Raw genomic sequence first — 16113 nt, 5'->3', positions numbered from 1 at the left:
CTCTCTAAATATACATATTCTATTCTAATGTACATAACTAGACACTATAAGGTAGATGTTGATGACAATGCTTTAGGATTAGTTTGCTCTCTGCTCTCTGTGTGATGGCTACTGCAAATTCACAGGCAAATAAAAATATAATAACAAATTTAATATTTATTTAATTTAATTTATTATTATTTTAATATCCCCGTAGTCATGTGACAGGTCTATATTTTTGGGTGCTGCCACCGAAAACACTCCAGGTATGTCTGTATTTGTGCTGGAGTTGGTCTGATGCAAACAGGACAGGCCACAGTCCCTTTGCCATGGAGCAGCTGCCAGGGCAGCCCCAAATGGCAGCAACAGCCCATCCTCTCTGCACCGGCAGTAATCCTACGGACACTGGTGGTTGTGGCCAGGCCCGAAGGGGAAGCAGTGGTGGCTCTTTGAAGTCTCACATGTAGGAATGATATGGGCAGTATTTCAAAGAGGAGATTATCTCAGCCTCCTCACCCCAGCTGCAGCATCAGCAGTTTTACCGAGGTGCCTGAACTGGTTTGACTTGGGTTTAGACTGGCAGAGGATTGGTTTTCAAGTGAAAGGGAGACTTCAAGTGCCAGCATTTCCATGAGACAGGAAGACAATAAAAGCCAAAAGTGAAACTGTGGCAGGGAAAGTAGTAGTTATTTAGAAAAAAAAGTCCAGGAGCATTTTAGGCAACATATTCTGTGATATGCCTGACGAAAGAGAGTTAGTTTTAGTTGGAGACAGTGCAAATTGCTGACACATCAGAGAAGGGTTTGTTTTCTATTTAAAAAAAATATTCTCTATAAAAAGAAAAAAGAGAGCACAAAGAATCTCTCTTTACTTTTTTGAACAAAAGTACTGTTACTGGAGTTGAGATGGTTTTCTTGTGGCTCTGTAGAAAATAATAAGCTCTCTTAACACCTCATCCCTGCTCCCCTGCAACCTTTAATGGAGCTACATTTCAGAAATGGGTATAGTATGACCTGCCTTGCACTCAGTGAAAGTTAGTTTTCCATTGATTTTTTTTTTCTCAGTTGTTCCTTAGTGTGTGAATTACAGCTTTCCAGTTCTAGAAGGCACTTAAATCAATATGAAATGCACTCTTAAACATCTTGAATAATAACATTGACTAGAACTGGCATTTCAGTAAGCTAATGAGCACAGGTACCCTAGTTAAAACTTTGGAAAGCTCAGAAGTTTAGCATTTGGATTTTTAGAAGGTAAGCATTTTCCTTAGGTGATATGAGGCACAAGATGAATGTAGTTTTCTATCACCGTTTCTTAGCTTTAATCTTTATTTTAGCTCGAATTTAATGGCCAAGCTCCCTAATTGCAACAAGACTATGCCTAGAGAGCTCAAACTTGTTAGAAGGCTGAGGAAGATCAATTTTGAGACTTCACAACTTTCCAACACCCCTCCCCCCAGACTCTCTTCTTCATGGCAGCTTTTCTGTCCTCATACCATTTTCTCTCATGGCTGCCTGAATTTATTTGCCCCACACTAATGATGGTGACTGACAGTGTGTCTGAGGATCATCCAGTTCATTATCCCTTCAAATCAAAGATGAAAAGAGCAGCACAGATAAGATTTTGTTACTCCTGCACCTTCAGAGGAGCTTAAATGACCCTTTTTACCACTTGGAAGAAAAGGACTCCTCCCTGATAAGGAAGTGGCTTTTGTTCTTCTAAACTGGAGTCACCACCAACTAGATATTTGATTTGGTAAAAATGAAAGCAGACTCCAAAAATTTCATCCTGTGTTTTTTAATTGTGATTTTATACCATATGGAAGCCAAGAAAGGGAATAATCTATCTATAGCTCTAGCTTCATCACAATGGTTTTCCTTAGACAATGTATATACTATTTTTTGCCTTACCTTTTTTCACTCTCGTGATAGCAATAGATAATGGCACGTGCTATACTTAGTCAGAGGTCTGAGAAAAAAACAGAGCTGGGTGCAGTACCTTGACCCATCCCTAATGCAGAGGTACAGCCTGCAGCACATGCAGGCACCTTCTCTTTATCTGACTCCTTGTTCTTGATGCTGAAACAGAGCAGCCTCTGTGCAGCCCCCTCTGACCATCCCCACCTTCCTCTGCTTAGAATCAAGAGGCTGGTTCTGCCCTTTGTTAGTTGGAAGTTCCCAGGCAGTAGGTGACAGGCTTTAACAGAAGTTCCTCACTTTTCAGGCTGCTGCTGAGGATCCCCCATTACAATTTCAACATCGTGGTGATGGACAAGCATGGGATGGACAAGGAACGTTATCCTTTCCCAGCAACACCAGCTGAGCTCTTTGCCCTTATTGACAAATTTCCCTTGAGAAAAGATGAGATGAAACTGCAAGCAGAAATTGGTCAATCATGTCCCTAATTCAGGATTTCAGGGCTTGCAGTTGTCAGTGAATTTTTTTTAATTCACATAATTCTCTCCTTGGTGCTACAAAAACCATGGCTTTTTTAATCACTGATGTGATTTTTTGTGTGTATCGGTAAGTCTGTCCAGCCGTGTAGCTGCTCTGCATAGAAGTATGCACGATGCTTTTTTGTACTTTCAGTCATCTTTAAATCATAGAATCACAGAATGGCCTGGGTTGAAAGGGACCTTAAATATCATCTAGTTCCAACCCCCCTGCCATGGGCAGGGACACCTTCCACTAGACCAAGTTGCTCAGAACTCCATCCAACCCGGCCTTGAACACCTTCAGGGGTGGGGCATCCACAGCTTCTCTGGACAGCATGTTCCAGTGCCTGACCACCCTCACAGCAAAGAATTTTTCCCTAATGTCTAATTTGAACCTGTTCTCTTTCCATCTGAAGGCATTCCCCCTTGTCCTGTCACTACATATTCTTGTAAAAAGTCCTTCCCTCAGGTACTGGAAGGCCACAATTAGGTCACCCTGAAGCCTTCTGTTTTCCAGGCTGAACAATCCTAATCCTCTCAGCCTTTCCTCATAGGAGAGCTGCTCCATCCCTCTAATCATCTTGGTAGTCCCCTCTGGACTTGCACCAACAGGTTGATGTCCTTCTTGTGCTGGGGACTCCAGAGCTGGATGAATAGGTTTGCTATCTAGTGGAATTTCTTGTACAGAGCGCGAAGAAGGGAGGCACATTTCTGGGAGTTTATTTGGGATTTTTCATTCAGTGTAAAATTGGGGTTTCTTTCTTACTGTTTATAATTCTTTTTATTAATAAAATATTGTTTTGCAAACAGATAGTTGTCTAAAATTCCTCTTGGAGATTAAAGTTGGTTGATTGATTCAGAAGTTGGATCAAAATACCTCTCTGCAGACCATTAAAACAGACATTAACCTCACACTGAAAGTGTACAAGCAACCCAGTGGTGTCTTTCAGCTCCACTAAAAACATGGCCAATCACAGACACAAAGCATGAGCCAAAGGCAACACGAGCATCTGTTTTCAGCAGCAGCAAGGAGAAAGTAGATAATAGCAGCAACGTGGAAATCACTGCCACAGGGAATATGATAAAGGAACAACGAGCAGTGTAGAGGATGGGCATTAATTACTGAAGGCCACGTACTGCAATGCTTGATAGAAACATATGGTCCTACCTGGTGTGTTTCTGCTTCTGGCTTTTAATGCCCAACCGTCTTGGAGTAGCAGATTTCTTTCCTCTCTTCACCTTGGAGGCAGAACAGACTGTTTATTTGATGGCAAGGAAACATTACCCCCAGGGAAACTTCATCAAGGATTTGTCACTTCCAGAGCTGTGAAAATACTTGTTTGCAAATAGTCACTTATAAAGTAACAAAAAATAGTTCCATGCTGAATAAGAAGTATTAGGAGGCAATCAAAAAAGGAAAAATTTTTCTGTTGTTTTATTATAGCCCACAGTCTTGCCAATCCACTGCAAAGAATATACATCATGCATGAAAATACAAACAAAGGAGTAAAGATTGGGAATTACAGCTTTGGATGCCTGTTTACAGTCTATGATACATAATTTGATATTTCTGAAAAGCAACACTCCAGTGTCTGTGCTGTTTGTTCTTGCCCATCAAGGGCACGGTCCTGTTTTTTTCAGCCAAATGCTTGTTTGACTTTGACCATAAGGTAGATTTTTAAATTTTACACTTTGAATTCTGGTAAGGATTGTTTTAAAGATGATGGTAAAACTGTTCTTCTGCTGACACCAATCTCTCACGCTCTCTGAAATTACAAAAAAAAAACCCCAAAAACCAACCAACCAAACAAAAAAGAACCCAAAAAACCAACAAACTCAAACAAACAAAAAAACCCACAAAACAAACCAACCAAACAAAAACACAAAAAACCCCCCAACAAACCAAAAACAAACCACACAAACTTTTTTAAAGAGATAGTCCCTCATTAATTCACTATCAGGAGCAGACTGTGAAGAGAGGGAAGTCGGTCATGGCACTAGCTAGCAAAAGCTAACTTGTGGACTGAGGCACCAAGGAGAGTGGTGGCATGCCATGTCTCCTGAACAGGATGGTCTGCTTTCCAGTGTTAGGAAATTGTTGCTAAACACTGAAGAGTACGACCTGTGGAGGGCTGCCAATGATGCTGATGTCAAAGGCTGGGAAGATCAGGATACGCCCTGAACTTTGCAGGTGATGGTGCCAGGTTTGCAAGGATGAGCAACTGGGGGTCAAAGCAGCCCTGGATGAGCTTTACAAGTGTTGCTGTTAGGAATAAGCTGCACGAACAAGAGGGGTGATGAAAAAAATCAGAGAAATAACATTTATCTTCCAGACCTGACCAAGCCCAAAATAAAGTAAGTCCTGAACCCACTGTAAAGGAGCAAGGAGTATAAGAGCCAGCATGGTGGTGGACACGGCTGCACCCCAATTGCCTTTTCTCTGCTGTCTAACAGCAGTGGTTAAAAAAATTAGACAGGGTCAGTAACACCAAGGACATGGACCTATTGAAACAAGCCCAGAGAAGAGACACTAAGTTGATCCAAGGGCTGGAACATCTCTCCAAGGAAGACAGGCTGAGCGATTTGCTGCTGTTCAGCCTGAAGAGGGTTCCAAGGACACCTCATTGCAGACTAAAGGGGGCCTACAAGAGAGCTGAAGAGGGAAATTTCGCAAGAGCATGTAGTGATAGAACAAGGGGAAATGGCCTTAAGTTGATGGAGGGCAGGTTTAGACTAGATGTTGGGAAGAAATTCTTTATTGTGAGGGTGGTGAGGCACTGGAACCTGGAGGTGTTCAAGCCCAGGATGAATGGGGCTCTGAGCAGCCTCATTTAGGGGAAGCTTCTCTGCCCACAGTAGGTAGATTGGAACTAGACTAAGATCCCTTGCAACCCAAACCATTCTGTAATTCTATGATTCCAGGAATGTAGAACAGAGCCCAAGGACACATCCATACACAGACTGCTGTGGCCCCAGTTCTCTGGCTCAGGTTCTTCAGCCTGCCTGTAATTATAGCATGAATCACAGGTGGACAGGTTTGGAGGGTTTTTTTCCCCTCACTTTTCTCACTGAAAAAGCAGAGCAAGTGATTTTCACTGATTTAAAATTTATTAAAAAAAAAATTCTCGGAAGGGTCTGTTTTTCTCCTGTATTGCTGCGATTCCAATCTGCTGCTGCTCCGTTTTGATTTAGGTACAAAGTCAGTGCATTCAGTCATCTTTCACGACTGGGTGAACAGGAGCAGGGCTTTAAAATTGCTACAATCAGGAAAGCGATTGCAATCACTAGGTTGTTATGGGAAATTGAGTTAAGTGGAGGAGAGTGCATGAGTGATTGGATTACCGGTTATAGTTCTGCACAGAACATCTATTAAAATCCTGTGATTAGGAAAAGCTGTTCTTGATTAGTAATACAAGGTTTCTGGCATTTTCTGTTGTACATTTTTTATGGGGAACAGTGAAAAACACCATTTGCCATCTCTGTTTTGGAGTCAAATCAGCCTGGATGTACACATGGATGTAGTAGAAAGGCCTTTTCGGAAACTAGGGTTTGAACAAGGGACTTAGTATTTCTGTCTTTAGCCCAGCAATTATGTATTCAAATATATTCCAGTAATTCATCCTGTAGCCTTTTGGTCCCAGAAAAAATAAAACCTTGCGTAAACAAGGTTCAGTATTTACACCAGTACACTTTTTTAATTAAAGGTTTAACAGAAAATTCTTCTCCCTCGAAGTTTTACTATCTAGAGTCTCTCTTGTACTATGAACATGGCTCTCCTTGCATAGCTCTGATCCTACCATTGCTGTCAAAATGCAAATCTGGTTTAAAACATGAATATTAGACCTGCCATAAGTCTTGTCCTTTCCACTCCCACCTCCAGGCTGTTCATTGCAGGATATGTGACACATCACAGTGTGTGGATACAGTCACAGGCTGGAGGTTTCTACATCAATCTGGAGGTACTTTTCAGTTTTGAATATGAACAAAAAGACTTCAACTACTTTAGATCAGAAAAGAATTCCTTGTTTCTGACACGCAGCATCTTTAACAAACAAAACCAGTGAGATAAATTGTGGGAGGCAGCAATTTCTTGACACAAAGCAGTCTTATAAATGGCCTGATTTTCCCCAGATTCTACCCAATAATCCACCTAATTAGATGAGAACAACCCCTGCTGTCACACATCGCCTATACAGCCTCAGAGGAGAGATAAAATTTGGAATTGCACATCCCTTTTCTTGAAGTTCAAACCCCTTCCCTCTGGGACAGAAAGTTTTGTGTTTTAATGAAAACACCAATGACCCTTAACAGTTCTGCACTAAATGACTATAACATGCAGCTTCATTACAGCTCAGTACTTACATAAGAGCGTGAGTCAGAGTGCATCACATAATTAATGAAAATGCAGAGGCTAAAAAGTTACCTGAAGTATATTTAAATACTCTTACAATCACAACCCACTTTTTAAATTGAGGTGGTGAAATAATGGAGCTTAAGCTGTGCAATCTCAGCACTTGATCATTTCCAGGCACTCAGCACAGTCTCTGTTCCTGTTGTACATCCACAGAAAGGGAAAAGGCAGCGAGTGCTTCACACCATCAGGAGGTGGAACAGCTCCTCTCAACTGTGTAGCTGCTGCCCATTTCTCTCTCCCCATTTGTGGCTGGAGGATATTTTTATGGTAGCTTGGTGAAGGGAAGAGTAGGAAACCATTTGCAGATGCTGGAAGGCAGAGAGCAGCAAGGCTGCCTGGACTAGAGGAGTCAGTGAGGACATGGGCAGCTGAGGAGAGCACATGCATTTCTCTGGTCCCTTTTAGCAGTGATCCAGCTGCTGAATGCTCTGTGAAGCACAAGAGAAACAGTTGGGAAAGCCAACACCCACACAGAATGTACTAGAGCATATCTCCTATTGCCACCCACACAGTCAGAAAGTAACCAAGACCTGCATTTCAGGCCCATACTGATGGCCCATAGTTCAAATTAAGATGGTCCATACTTCAAATTTACAAGGGGAATTTGGCATCTATCACCTCAAACAGAAGGGGAGGAGAGACTGCAGTTCAATTGTACCAATTGTACGAAAATCCTTAAGGACAGTCCCAAGCAAAAGTACGAAGAGCAGAGAAATGGCAGGAGGGCTCTTCCCCACCTGCACCTGCTTTTCAGTTTACAGGTGTTCAACCTCCCCAAAAAGGCCAGAACCAGGATGGAGATGAGCTGAACAGGAGTGGTGTTCGGGCAGAAGAGTCATCTGCCTGTGTCCAAATCACACTGAGAGACCAGTGAGCCCCGCTGAGCTGGTCTCCCTTAACCTGGGCAAAGGAACCCAGGAGCTGAGCCAGACTTTTGGACTACTCCAAAGTGAGCAGAGGCAGCACAAGCCCAGAGCCCAGGACCATTCTCAGACAGCAGGGAAGATACAGTAAGACAAAAAATCCCAGGGAACTGGAGAGCCAAGAGAAGATGCAAGAGAGCCCTCAGCTCTGAGGTAAGTTGACCTGAACATGACTCAGCTGTAGGTATAAACTGAGTGTTAAAAACTTGTTTTTTCTTAATAATAATAATAATAACAATAAAGAAATCAGGACCAACAATTACAGAAAATATACATTTTGAATATATGTGGATTTTCAGATGGGCAGGACCTTGAACTAGGGCTGGAGTTTCAGAAATAGAGGGGAAGACCTGCTTATGAAATCAAAAATATTTTAATTTCTACACTTTAAGAGTTTTTAGGACAAACAAAAAAAAAAAAAAAGCAGAGACAGAGACATAATCCATGGAGTCCCACCTCTGAAGACATGCAAGGTCTCTCGCATTAGTCATCACATGTAAGTGATGCCTTTACCTGAATGAGATAATGTGGGATATTCCTGGAAGACCTGCTCATAGTTTGCTGTAATGCATTTTAGAAGAGACAAAGACTCAGCAACGTTTCAGTATTTTAATTTAAAAGACGGAACAGAAATCTTGACAACAGTTTCAAATGTACTACCATTCACCTTTGTCCACAAAACTGAATGTACAACTCACAGTACAAAAATGTTCTCAGCAGGAAACATTGCTTTGTCTAAATTTGGGCAGAACTTAACATACTGCAATGCCATTTAGTACTACTACTGTTCATGTCCAGCAGTATAATTAAACAAATTGCTAGCAACAGATTTTAAGCAGAACAAAAGCAGAACGAGGGATATGTGACATTTCATAATTGCTGCAACAAATGACTATGCTTGGCTTTAGACAAATCTCAAGAATTAGGACTATCCTCAAAAATATACACTGAGCAGCCAGGAGCAGTAGCACACAGCCATATATATGTTATTGCCACAAAGTGGAATTGTTGAAATAACTAGTCTAAATAAAGGGCCAAGATGCAGCAAGAGTAAGGTTCAAAAGCAACACAAAAACACCTAAAAAGCAAGTTGAGATTCAGTTTCCAGTGTCAGTGTCAATATACACAGTATAATTGACACTGTATTATTACCACTTATTAAACAGCATTTGCAAACATGAAATCGCCAGGCAGGAAATTTATGGGACACAGTGGTAAGGTTCTGGTAGAATGCTTCTCAGCACCTCCTGTTGAGCTGTGGTGAAGGGTATCACTGCAAATCAAAATCTGCATCCTATTTTGGAATTTACCATATGTTCTACTAACGTTTCTCTAGGGTTCTCCAATGTTAACATTTCTATGCGTAATAAATAAATAAATAAATATATAATTTTTTTTTCTTACTTAAAAAAAATATTTTATAAAGTGCATGGACAGTTTTCAGGAGATGCTTATTTCTGTCCTTGTGGCAAAGTGCTGTAAATCAATACTGTGTCAAGGAAGTAAAATTTCAGTCTTAACCTTGTATGTAAGTGGGGCTGTCACTTCACTTCTGCGTGGTGCCTCTTTCCAGAAACTGAAGACTAGTGTTCAGGTAGAACCTTCTGGTCAGGGCTACTGAACCAAATGAAGGGATGAAGGGAAGAGAGACCCTTGCAAAGATTCAGATACAACCTTTACTGTCTTGTGTGAATCCACAAACTAGACAGTTGTGGAATAGGACTCTCATCTCTTTTCCAAAGGTGTAAGAGATCCAAGCAGCCTTTCTCTTCATTGACTCTGTAGACCAAAATGCAAACTTTACATGCCTGAAGCTGGGCACTGTGCATATTCCTCAAGAAGCTAAAATTATGCCAACATTAAGCTCAACCCTCCTGTTACCTGTTATCAATTTATACCAGCGAATGCTCAAAGGCTGCTCTGCTGTTACAATTGAGTTGATATTTTGCAGAATACAATTTAGAATAATTGCACTTAGCAGGGCCTAACCAGTAAGGATGAGAAAAATCAAAAATTAATATATAAAAATGCTTCCTTCATGCTACCTTAGCATAATCTACATTAGAAGAGACACAGAAGAATAACTTTCCAATCTAATGCACCATGATCAAAACATGCTCACCATCCCAATGTCTTCTCTCTTAAATCATCTGCCAAAACATCCAGCTAGGAAAGAAAGACGAGAAAGTGGCATCTAAAAGGCATCCACAGAAGGCAATGGCACTTGGATTAGCAAAGGAAGATGGCAACAGTGTCTCTGAGTCTTTGCTGCTTTCCTCCCACTCTCACTCAAACGTAACATGATGGAGGTAGAGAAGATGGGGAGGTCATTTCATACCTATTTTACCCTGCTTTTGGTATCTAAACATGCAAGAGCACCAATATTTAGAAGCCTAAAGTTCCCAGATAGTTGACAAATTGAGTAGAGAAACCTCTAGAGAACAAGGCTGGATACTAAAGTCTGATGGCAGGGCTTGGAGAGCCCTCAGCATCAGCTTTTTTTGATAGATACTGGCATGGTCTGTAGGTGTATTTACTGGCCCCACTTGACCTTTTACAGAAAAAGTTGCACTTTTATTCTTCTTTAATGGGTTGAACCCTCAAACTCTCATCACAAGGGGGAAAAGATAATGATGAACACCCTGTACTTACCTTGCTAAAAAATTATGTATCAGAGTAAAATGTGGTTTGTAACACATTTTTTAAAAGCATAGAGCAGATTTCTTCTCCACTGATGCAGCTTCAGTTATTCAGGTCTGTGTGGAAAAAGACTTCAGAAACATAAGCTCTGTTGTATCTATTTACTCAGGGCAGGAGTTTATGAATCAATGGTAAAATTGTGGTTATTTCCTCCTAAAAATTATCCTTGAATAAACCATTCATGAACTATCAATGCCATAAACACAGATAGATGGAAAAGGAAGGCTTCAGTGTAATTCCTGTCTTTCTGTCTTTTTGTTCAGCCTGGTGACACAGAGAACATGATGACGCACAATTATAGGCAATTAATTCAAATATCCGGGAAACAAGAAATCACATCTGCAGTTAATCATCTTGTGCTTTTTCCAAACCATAAACTGTTTTTATAGAAGGAGAGAACAAAGATATGAGAGATATCATTAAATGCGACATTTTCCGTAAATCAGACGCTTCCTACAAATGTGCCGATAACATCACAGAGCAGCAAAACATTCCAAAGTGCTCCAGTGTTTATATGATGCTCATCATCTCTCCCAGGCTATGATGGGTGTGACGCCTATTATGTGCTACCACACTGCAGAACTGTCACTGCTAAACCAGGAGGTAATTTCACTGTGCTACTCCAAATCTCATCATGGCAAAAACCAGCGCCTTGACCGAAATTCCTTCCCAGGTGAAATTGTTCCTTTCATATGCTCAACTGCAGTTGATCCCTGCAGCCTATTCATAGCCCAGCCTATAATTTCAGGTGTGGGCTCAGGTGACATTTGGCCCTCTGGAAGGAAAAGGCAGAACTTGAAGTCCGTGTATGCACTGGGTGACACCTCCCAGAAGAGACCATTCATCACAAACTCTACCATAGCACCAAAATGGGCAGAAGTTGAAGCAGTAAAGTATAAACTCTTTTCTTTCTAAGCAAGACCTGATTTAGCTAAGATGTTCATGCTTAGAAGGTTAGGAAGTACCATTCAAAAAAATTAGACAAAATCTTGTACTCCATGCAAGAGTAAATTCAGTTTAAAATTATTTTAAGGTTTTCAATTTGGCAAATGAAAAAGTGCCCAGTTTGAGGGTCAGCTTGCAGTAGTTTTGTGTTCTTACTATTTTTCTCATTTTCACCATCGAAATGAAACAAAAGCAAACCATCCAAAGCCCAGTGTTCCTCTACAACTCTGGCTGTAATTTTACCTCAAATGATAATTTTCTTTAGATTCAGCAGCTTTATCTGTTTGAATCAACAATCTAGCAAGAAAAAAATATCAAGTTTGTGCCTACATGTCCATGTGATATCATTATTTCCAAAATAAATTAAGTTTTAGTACAAACAACCAAGACAACCTATAACAATTGTGTTAAAGCCAGAGGTAGTTTAGGTGCTAAAAGTTAGGTTGGGTTTCGCTTTCGAAAATACTGATAGAAAAAAATTATCTAATACTTAAAGACAGACTATTATGATCAGAAAAAGGTCATAAAATGTTATGTGCTTCATATTTGTGCTCTAATTTATCAGCTCACAGCATCTGCGGCACAGAATTGTAGAATCATAGAATTATTTAGGTTAGAAAAAGGAAAAGCCAGGTATACTACACTAGACTTGCTTCACTGCCCATTTGGAGCCAAACTTCTGAAGAAAATGAAGAATAAAGAAGGAAAATGAAGTCAGTTTTCTTGAGTAGCTACTGAATTTTGGCTACCAATCTGAGTTTCTCTAAGAGAATTTTATTTTCAAAGATTACTCAATAGTTTGTGAAAACTGTGAGTCTCCAACTGGACAAGCAATACCTCCAATGACTTCTAAAAGTCATATCACAATTTTGATAGAAAATATTCATAGTGAAATAAATAATTTTATTAAAACTCCTATTTTTAACATAAATAAATATTTTTTGTCCAATAATATTAGGATTTTAAAAGACTGGTTGTGAACTTCCCTGTAGTTTCCAGCCAGTCAAACAAAAAACAGTATAAAATATCTCAAAAAAGGACAGTAAATTCTAAGGTTTTGAATTCAGCTCTAAACACTTGTATGTAATTGTACAATTACAGATGTCAAAATTTCCTTCTGTAGTTACTTAGCTATCAGTTCATATTCTGTTGTTCAGTCTAGATTTCTTGCAATTTCTGGATTATGCAGAACATTTAGATCTCTAATGTTAGATTTTATGGTCTTTTTCTTCACAGAAATATTTGAATATTGGTGTTTTGATCTACAGGCAACAACACACTCTTTGATAGTTTGTGGGTTTTTTCCAGTAATCTACATAAATTTCCATGTATTTCAAATTGTTTCCTTAGTACTAATACTATATTTCCAAAAAGAAAACATTGGAATTAAAAAATAAAAAAGAGAAGAAAAGTTATAGATTAATTTACCAGTACAAATAGAAAGCTGTGTTCTAACTCTGGAAAATCCAGAAGAAATGTTTTTCTTTCAGTTTCCTGATCTTCCTTTGTCTTACACCCTGAGAAATCACATGCCATACAATTATGTTATTATCCAATAGGATAATATCTCAAGGACACGTGTTGTCCTTGAGAAAACATTATAATCCTGTTTCATTATGGTAGAATTAGCCCACAAAAGCTATTCAAAGCAGCATACTCTTCGCAAATGACCTGTGTATCCCAAAGGATGAGGGATCTGAATAGGTGGAAAAATCACTTTCGGAATCCAAATGGCAAAATTACTGTTGAACAATTGTCATGGTCAATTAGATTAATGATTGAACTGGCCAAGACCCACATATCATTTAATCCACTGTTAACTCACAGAGGGATGTTCAGGAGAAAAAATTCCTGATCTAGTTAATAATTATTGTGCATGGGCACATCTGAGTGGGATCCCAGACCTTCCAGGGAAAATTCTACAGTTTTGCAAATCATTTTGGCATGTGCTTCAATCTCATTATTTTACTACATGATCTGTTGAATCAAGTTCTTATCTAATTATGTCCAAACCTGGTATATGTCTTATCTCAGCAACACACATGGGGACAGGCATGTGGAGTAGACAGACTCCATCTGTTCAGTGACATCAGAAGATCCTGTTAGAGCTGTCAACTGAATGAAAACACAATAATATCATATAGTTCTGAAAACTGTTTGAGGATTTGCTGCGTTTTGTTTTCATTAGAGCTTCTTTGCTTACATTGAACCAAGTCTACCTTTTATACAGTGCATTAAAACACTCCCGAGAATGCCTGTTCACCAGCACTGCTCACCTGCTGCCCATTTCTACTGTGCAACACACTCCACTGGCCTTCCTTGGTTGGCTGCTTGGTCCCAAGTGCACCTCTGCACAGCCCAGCAAGTAAACATGATAAAGAAATGTTGTTTGTTACCCTTCATACCATTATGGCTCCTTAACTTTCAAATACCACAGCACAGACTCACTCTGAATCTGCTTGCACTGTACCAGTGCTGCCTTCTAGGCCATCTTTGACCCAGAAGGAGATATGTAAACTTTTTAAATTACCAGCTAGAGAATTTGCTCATTCTGAGCATCCCACAAGCAGAATTGCTCATCACCTGCACACCAGTCACCAGAAGGGACAGAGAAAGCCAATCCCATCTCTGTACAAGGTTCAATTCTCACTGGCTTCAGGGGAAATATAATTCACACAGGAAACCTGGGTAGCAAATGTGTGCATGAAAGTGCAGAATGCATTGGAATCTCACTCGGAGCCTTAACATCCAAGAGTACAACCCTTCCCCTTGTTCAAATGGGCAAAGTGGCAAGAGCCTGAACACTACTGAAGTCAGGAGTATATGTTGTACTCCTCAGCAGTTAAAGTCTTTCAGAGTCTGCGTTTTCCCATGCTGGATCTCAGCATTAATATTCCCTCCACTGGAACTCCTGGACTGTCAATCATCCTCTGCCAGAGGTGCTGCTCTTCCCCCTGAGAGTCCATCCAGTCAACCTCCTTGCCGTTACTTACACCTGACAATTACAAAAACACATGGCATTTTGTCATATTAGGAAGCAGTTACTTAATATCACTGCTCATTTGCTAAAACAGTGTACAAAAAAATGCTGAGCACTTTACACTACCATCTGTACAGGGAGCTATAGTGAAAACAGGTAGCTCCTGGAAAGCACCAGTTTGTCATAAAATTCCTTTGTGGCACAAGACCAGAGGTATATAAACCTTCCCACTCTGCACCACAAGCAACTTCTTCCTAACAAAGGAGGAACAGATTCACACCTCTTCCAGGTCATCATCAGCAGAAAGGCTGCTGCTGGACAAAAGTAGTCTCCTCCTTCTCACTGGGATGATAAAGAACACTTCAAGGTATTCACAGTTCTTCTAGACTGTACAGAAACACAACTGGGCACACAATTTTTGTGTCTCACTAAGTAAAGGAAAGAACTAAATTATCTATGCTTATCTAAATTATCTATTACACATTGCCTCCTCTCCCTTATCAATTTCCCCAAGTTCCCATATACTTTCCAAACACTGTAACATTTCTGTCCTTTCCACACGAGTCATGTGGGGTGAGGAAGGAGTAGAGCAAAATAAGAAGAGCGATCATGAGTCAGATGGGACCTTACCATTTCCAGTGCTCAAACGGACACCTCCCAAAAAAATATTGCTGGAAAGTGACTCCTTGTCCCACACAGTCAGTTCCAGGCAGACATTGTGTATATCCCTTGAATTCAAGCCACTGAAGGCGAAGGTGTGATTCCACTGGGGGTTCACGCTCTTTTTTACTATGGGAGTTTTGTGTTTTGTAGCTTTGCTGTCATCTGGGAGCAGGTATCTGTGAGGTACAGAAAAGGAAAACTGAAATTCACAAAGAGTTACAACAATGTAGAGGCTCAAATGGGATCAGAACCCCATCTCCCCACTAGTATTAAGTTGAGTATATACCTGAAGTACATATTTTGCATTTGTGCTTAATTTGTTCCTATAGTTACAGTGTCAGTTATCACCAGCAGAAATTGGAATTAGGTCTCTTTGCCCCAAGACTTGGGTCGCAACCACATATTTTTTATTTCAGTGAGGCTAAATATAGACAGAATCATAAATCATTGGCTAGAAGGGGCCTCTGGAGTCACCTTATCCAATGTCCCTCTCAAAGAAGGACAAGAGACCCTCTAGAAGGAAATGGAAATGACTGATAAGGAACTTGAGCAAGTTAGCATCATAAATTTGAGTTGCCTAAAGCCCCACTGAGTGCAGAAACACAAATGCTGACAACTTCTTCACATTTTACTTGTAGTGGAGAATTCCTTTAGTGAAACTGAAAGAATTTAATATTTTAATTGAAAAATCAGAAGTCTTTACAAGTTTTTATAGTCTTTACTTTGACCTTCTTCAGCAAAGTTGATGGAATAACTATGTGATTGCACATAAGTAGTAAAGGGTTAAACACACAAACAAATTATATCGCTAGACTTCGATCAGGATTTCTGTGTAGGCTTTTACTTGACAATAAACATGAGTTAATTTACTGCAGTGGGTTAACTGTGGGCTCCTTTACGTCAAATTACCTCAAGCTGTAATTAGAACACTGCAGAACCTCAAATGGTTTATGGCAACTCCATTATGCTTTTGGCCATGACACATGACAGACCAATAGTCCAAGGAAAACAGAGCCCTGTTCCACGCTACTGAGTAATCCATGTCAACATGTCAGTGGAAGTGTTTTCTTTTGCCAAA

At 40.1% G+C, this 16113-nt stretch overlaps 2 protein-coding genes across 6 annotated transcripts in view; one reads left to right on the top strand and one right to left on the bottom strand.

The window, feature by feature from the left end:
• SRPX (sushi repeat containing protein X-linked) overlaps positions 1 to 2629 on the top strand; it is a 45619-nt gene extending 42990 nt beyond the window's left edge. The window contains exon 10 of the mRNA XM_027741936.2: positions 2200 to 2629. Within this exon, the coding sequence (XP_027597737.1) occupies positions 2200 to 2380 (181 nt within the window). The 3' untranslated portion in view covers positions 2381 to 2629. The remainder of the gene's footprint in view (positions 1 to 2199) is intronic.
• A 5713-nt stretch (positions 2630 to 8342) lies between these two features.
• Positions 8343 to 16113, bottom strand: part of SYTL5 (synaptotagmin like 5) — a 90713-nt gene continuing 82942 nt past the window's right edge. For all 5 annotated transcript variants that reach the window (XM_039380183.1, XM_027741972.2, XM_027741974.2 and 2 more), the window contains 2 exons: positions 15003 to 15211; positions 8343 to 14387 (listed from right to left, as the gene is read on the bottom strand). In XM_039380183.1, coding sequence (XP_039236117.1) covers positions 14245 to 14387; positions 15003 to 15211 — 352 coding nt within the window. In that variant the 3' untranslated portion in view covers positions 8343 to 14244. The remainder of the gene's footprint in view (positions 14388 to 15002; positions 15212 to 16113) is intronic.

Source organism: Pipra filicauda, unplaced genomic scaffold (assembly GCF_003945595.2).
Source record: "Pipra filicauda isolate LSUMZ 115617 unplaced genomic scaffold, ASM394559v2 scaffold18_size4552066_pilon, whole genome shotgun sequence".
In the NCBI taxonomy this organism is placed as follows: Eukaryota; Metazoa; Chordata; class Aves; order Passeriformes; family Pipridae; genus Pipra; species Pipra filicauda.
The sequence above is the reverse complement of the archived record's forward strand: the minus strand, read 5'-3'. Positions and strand labels throughout refer to the sequence as shown.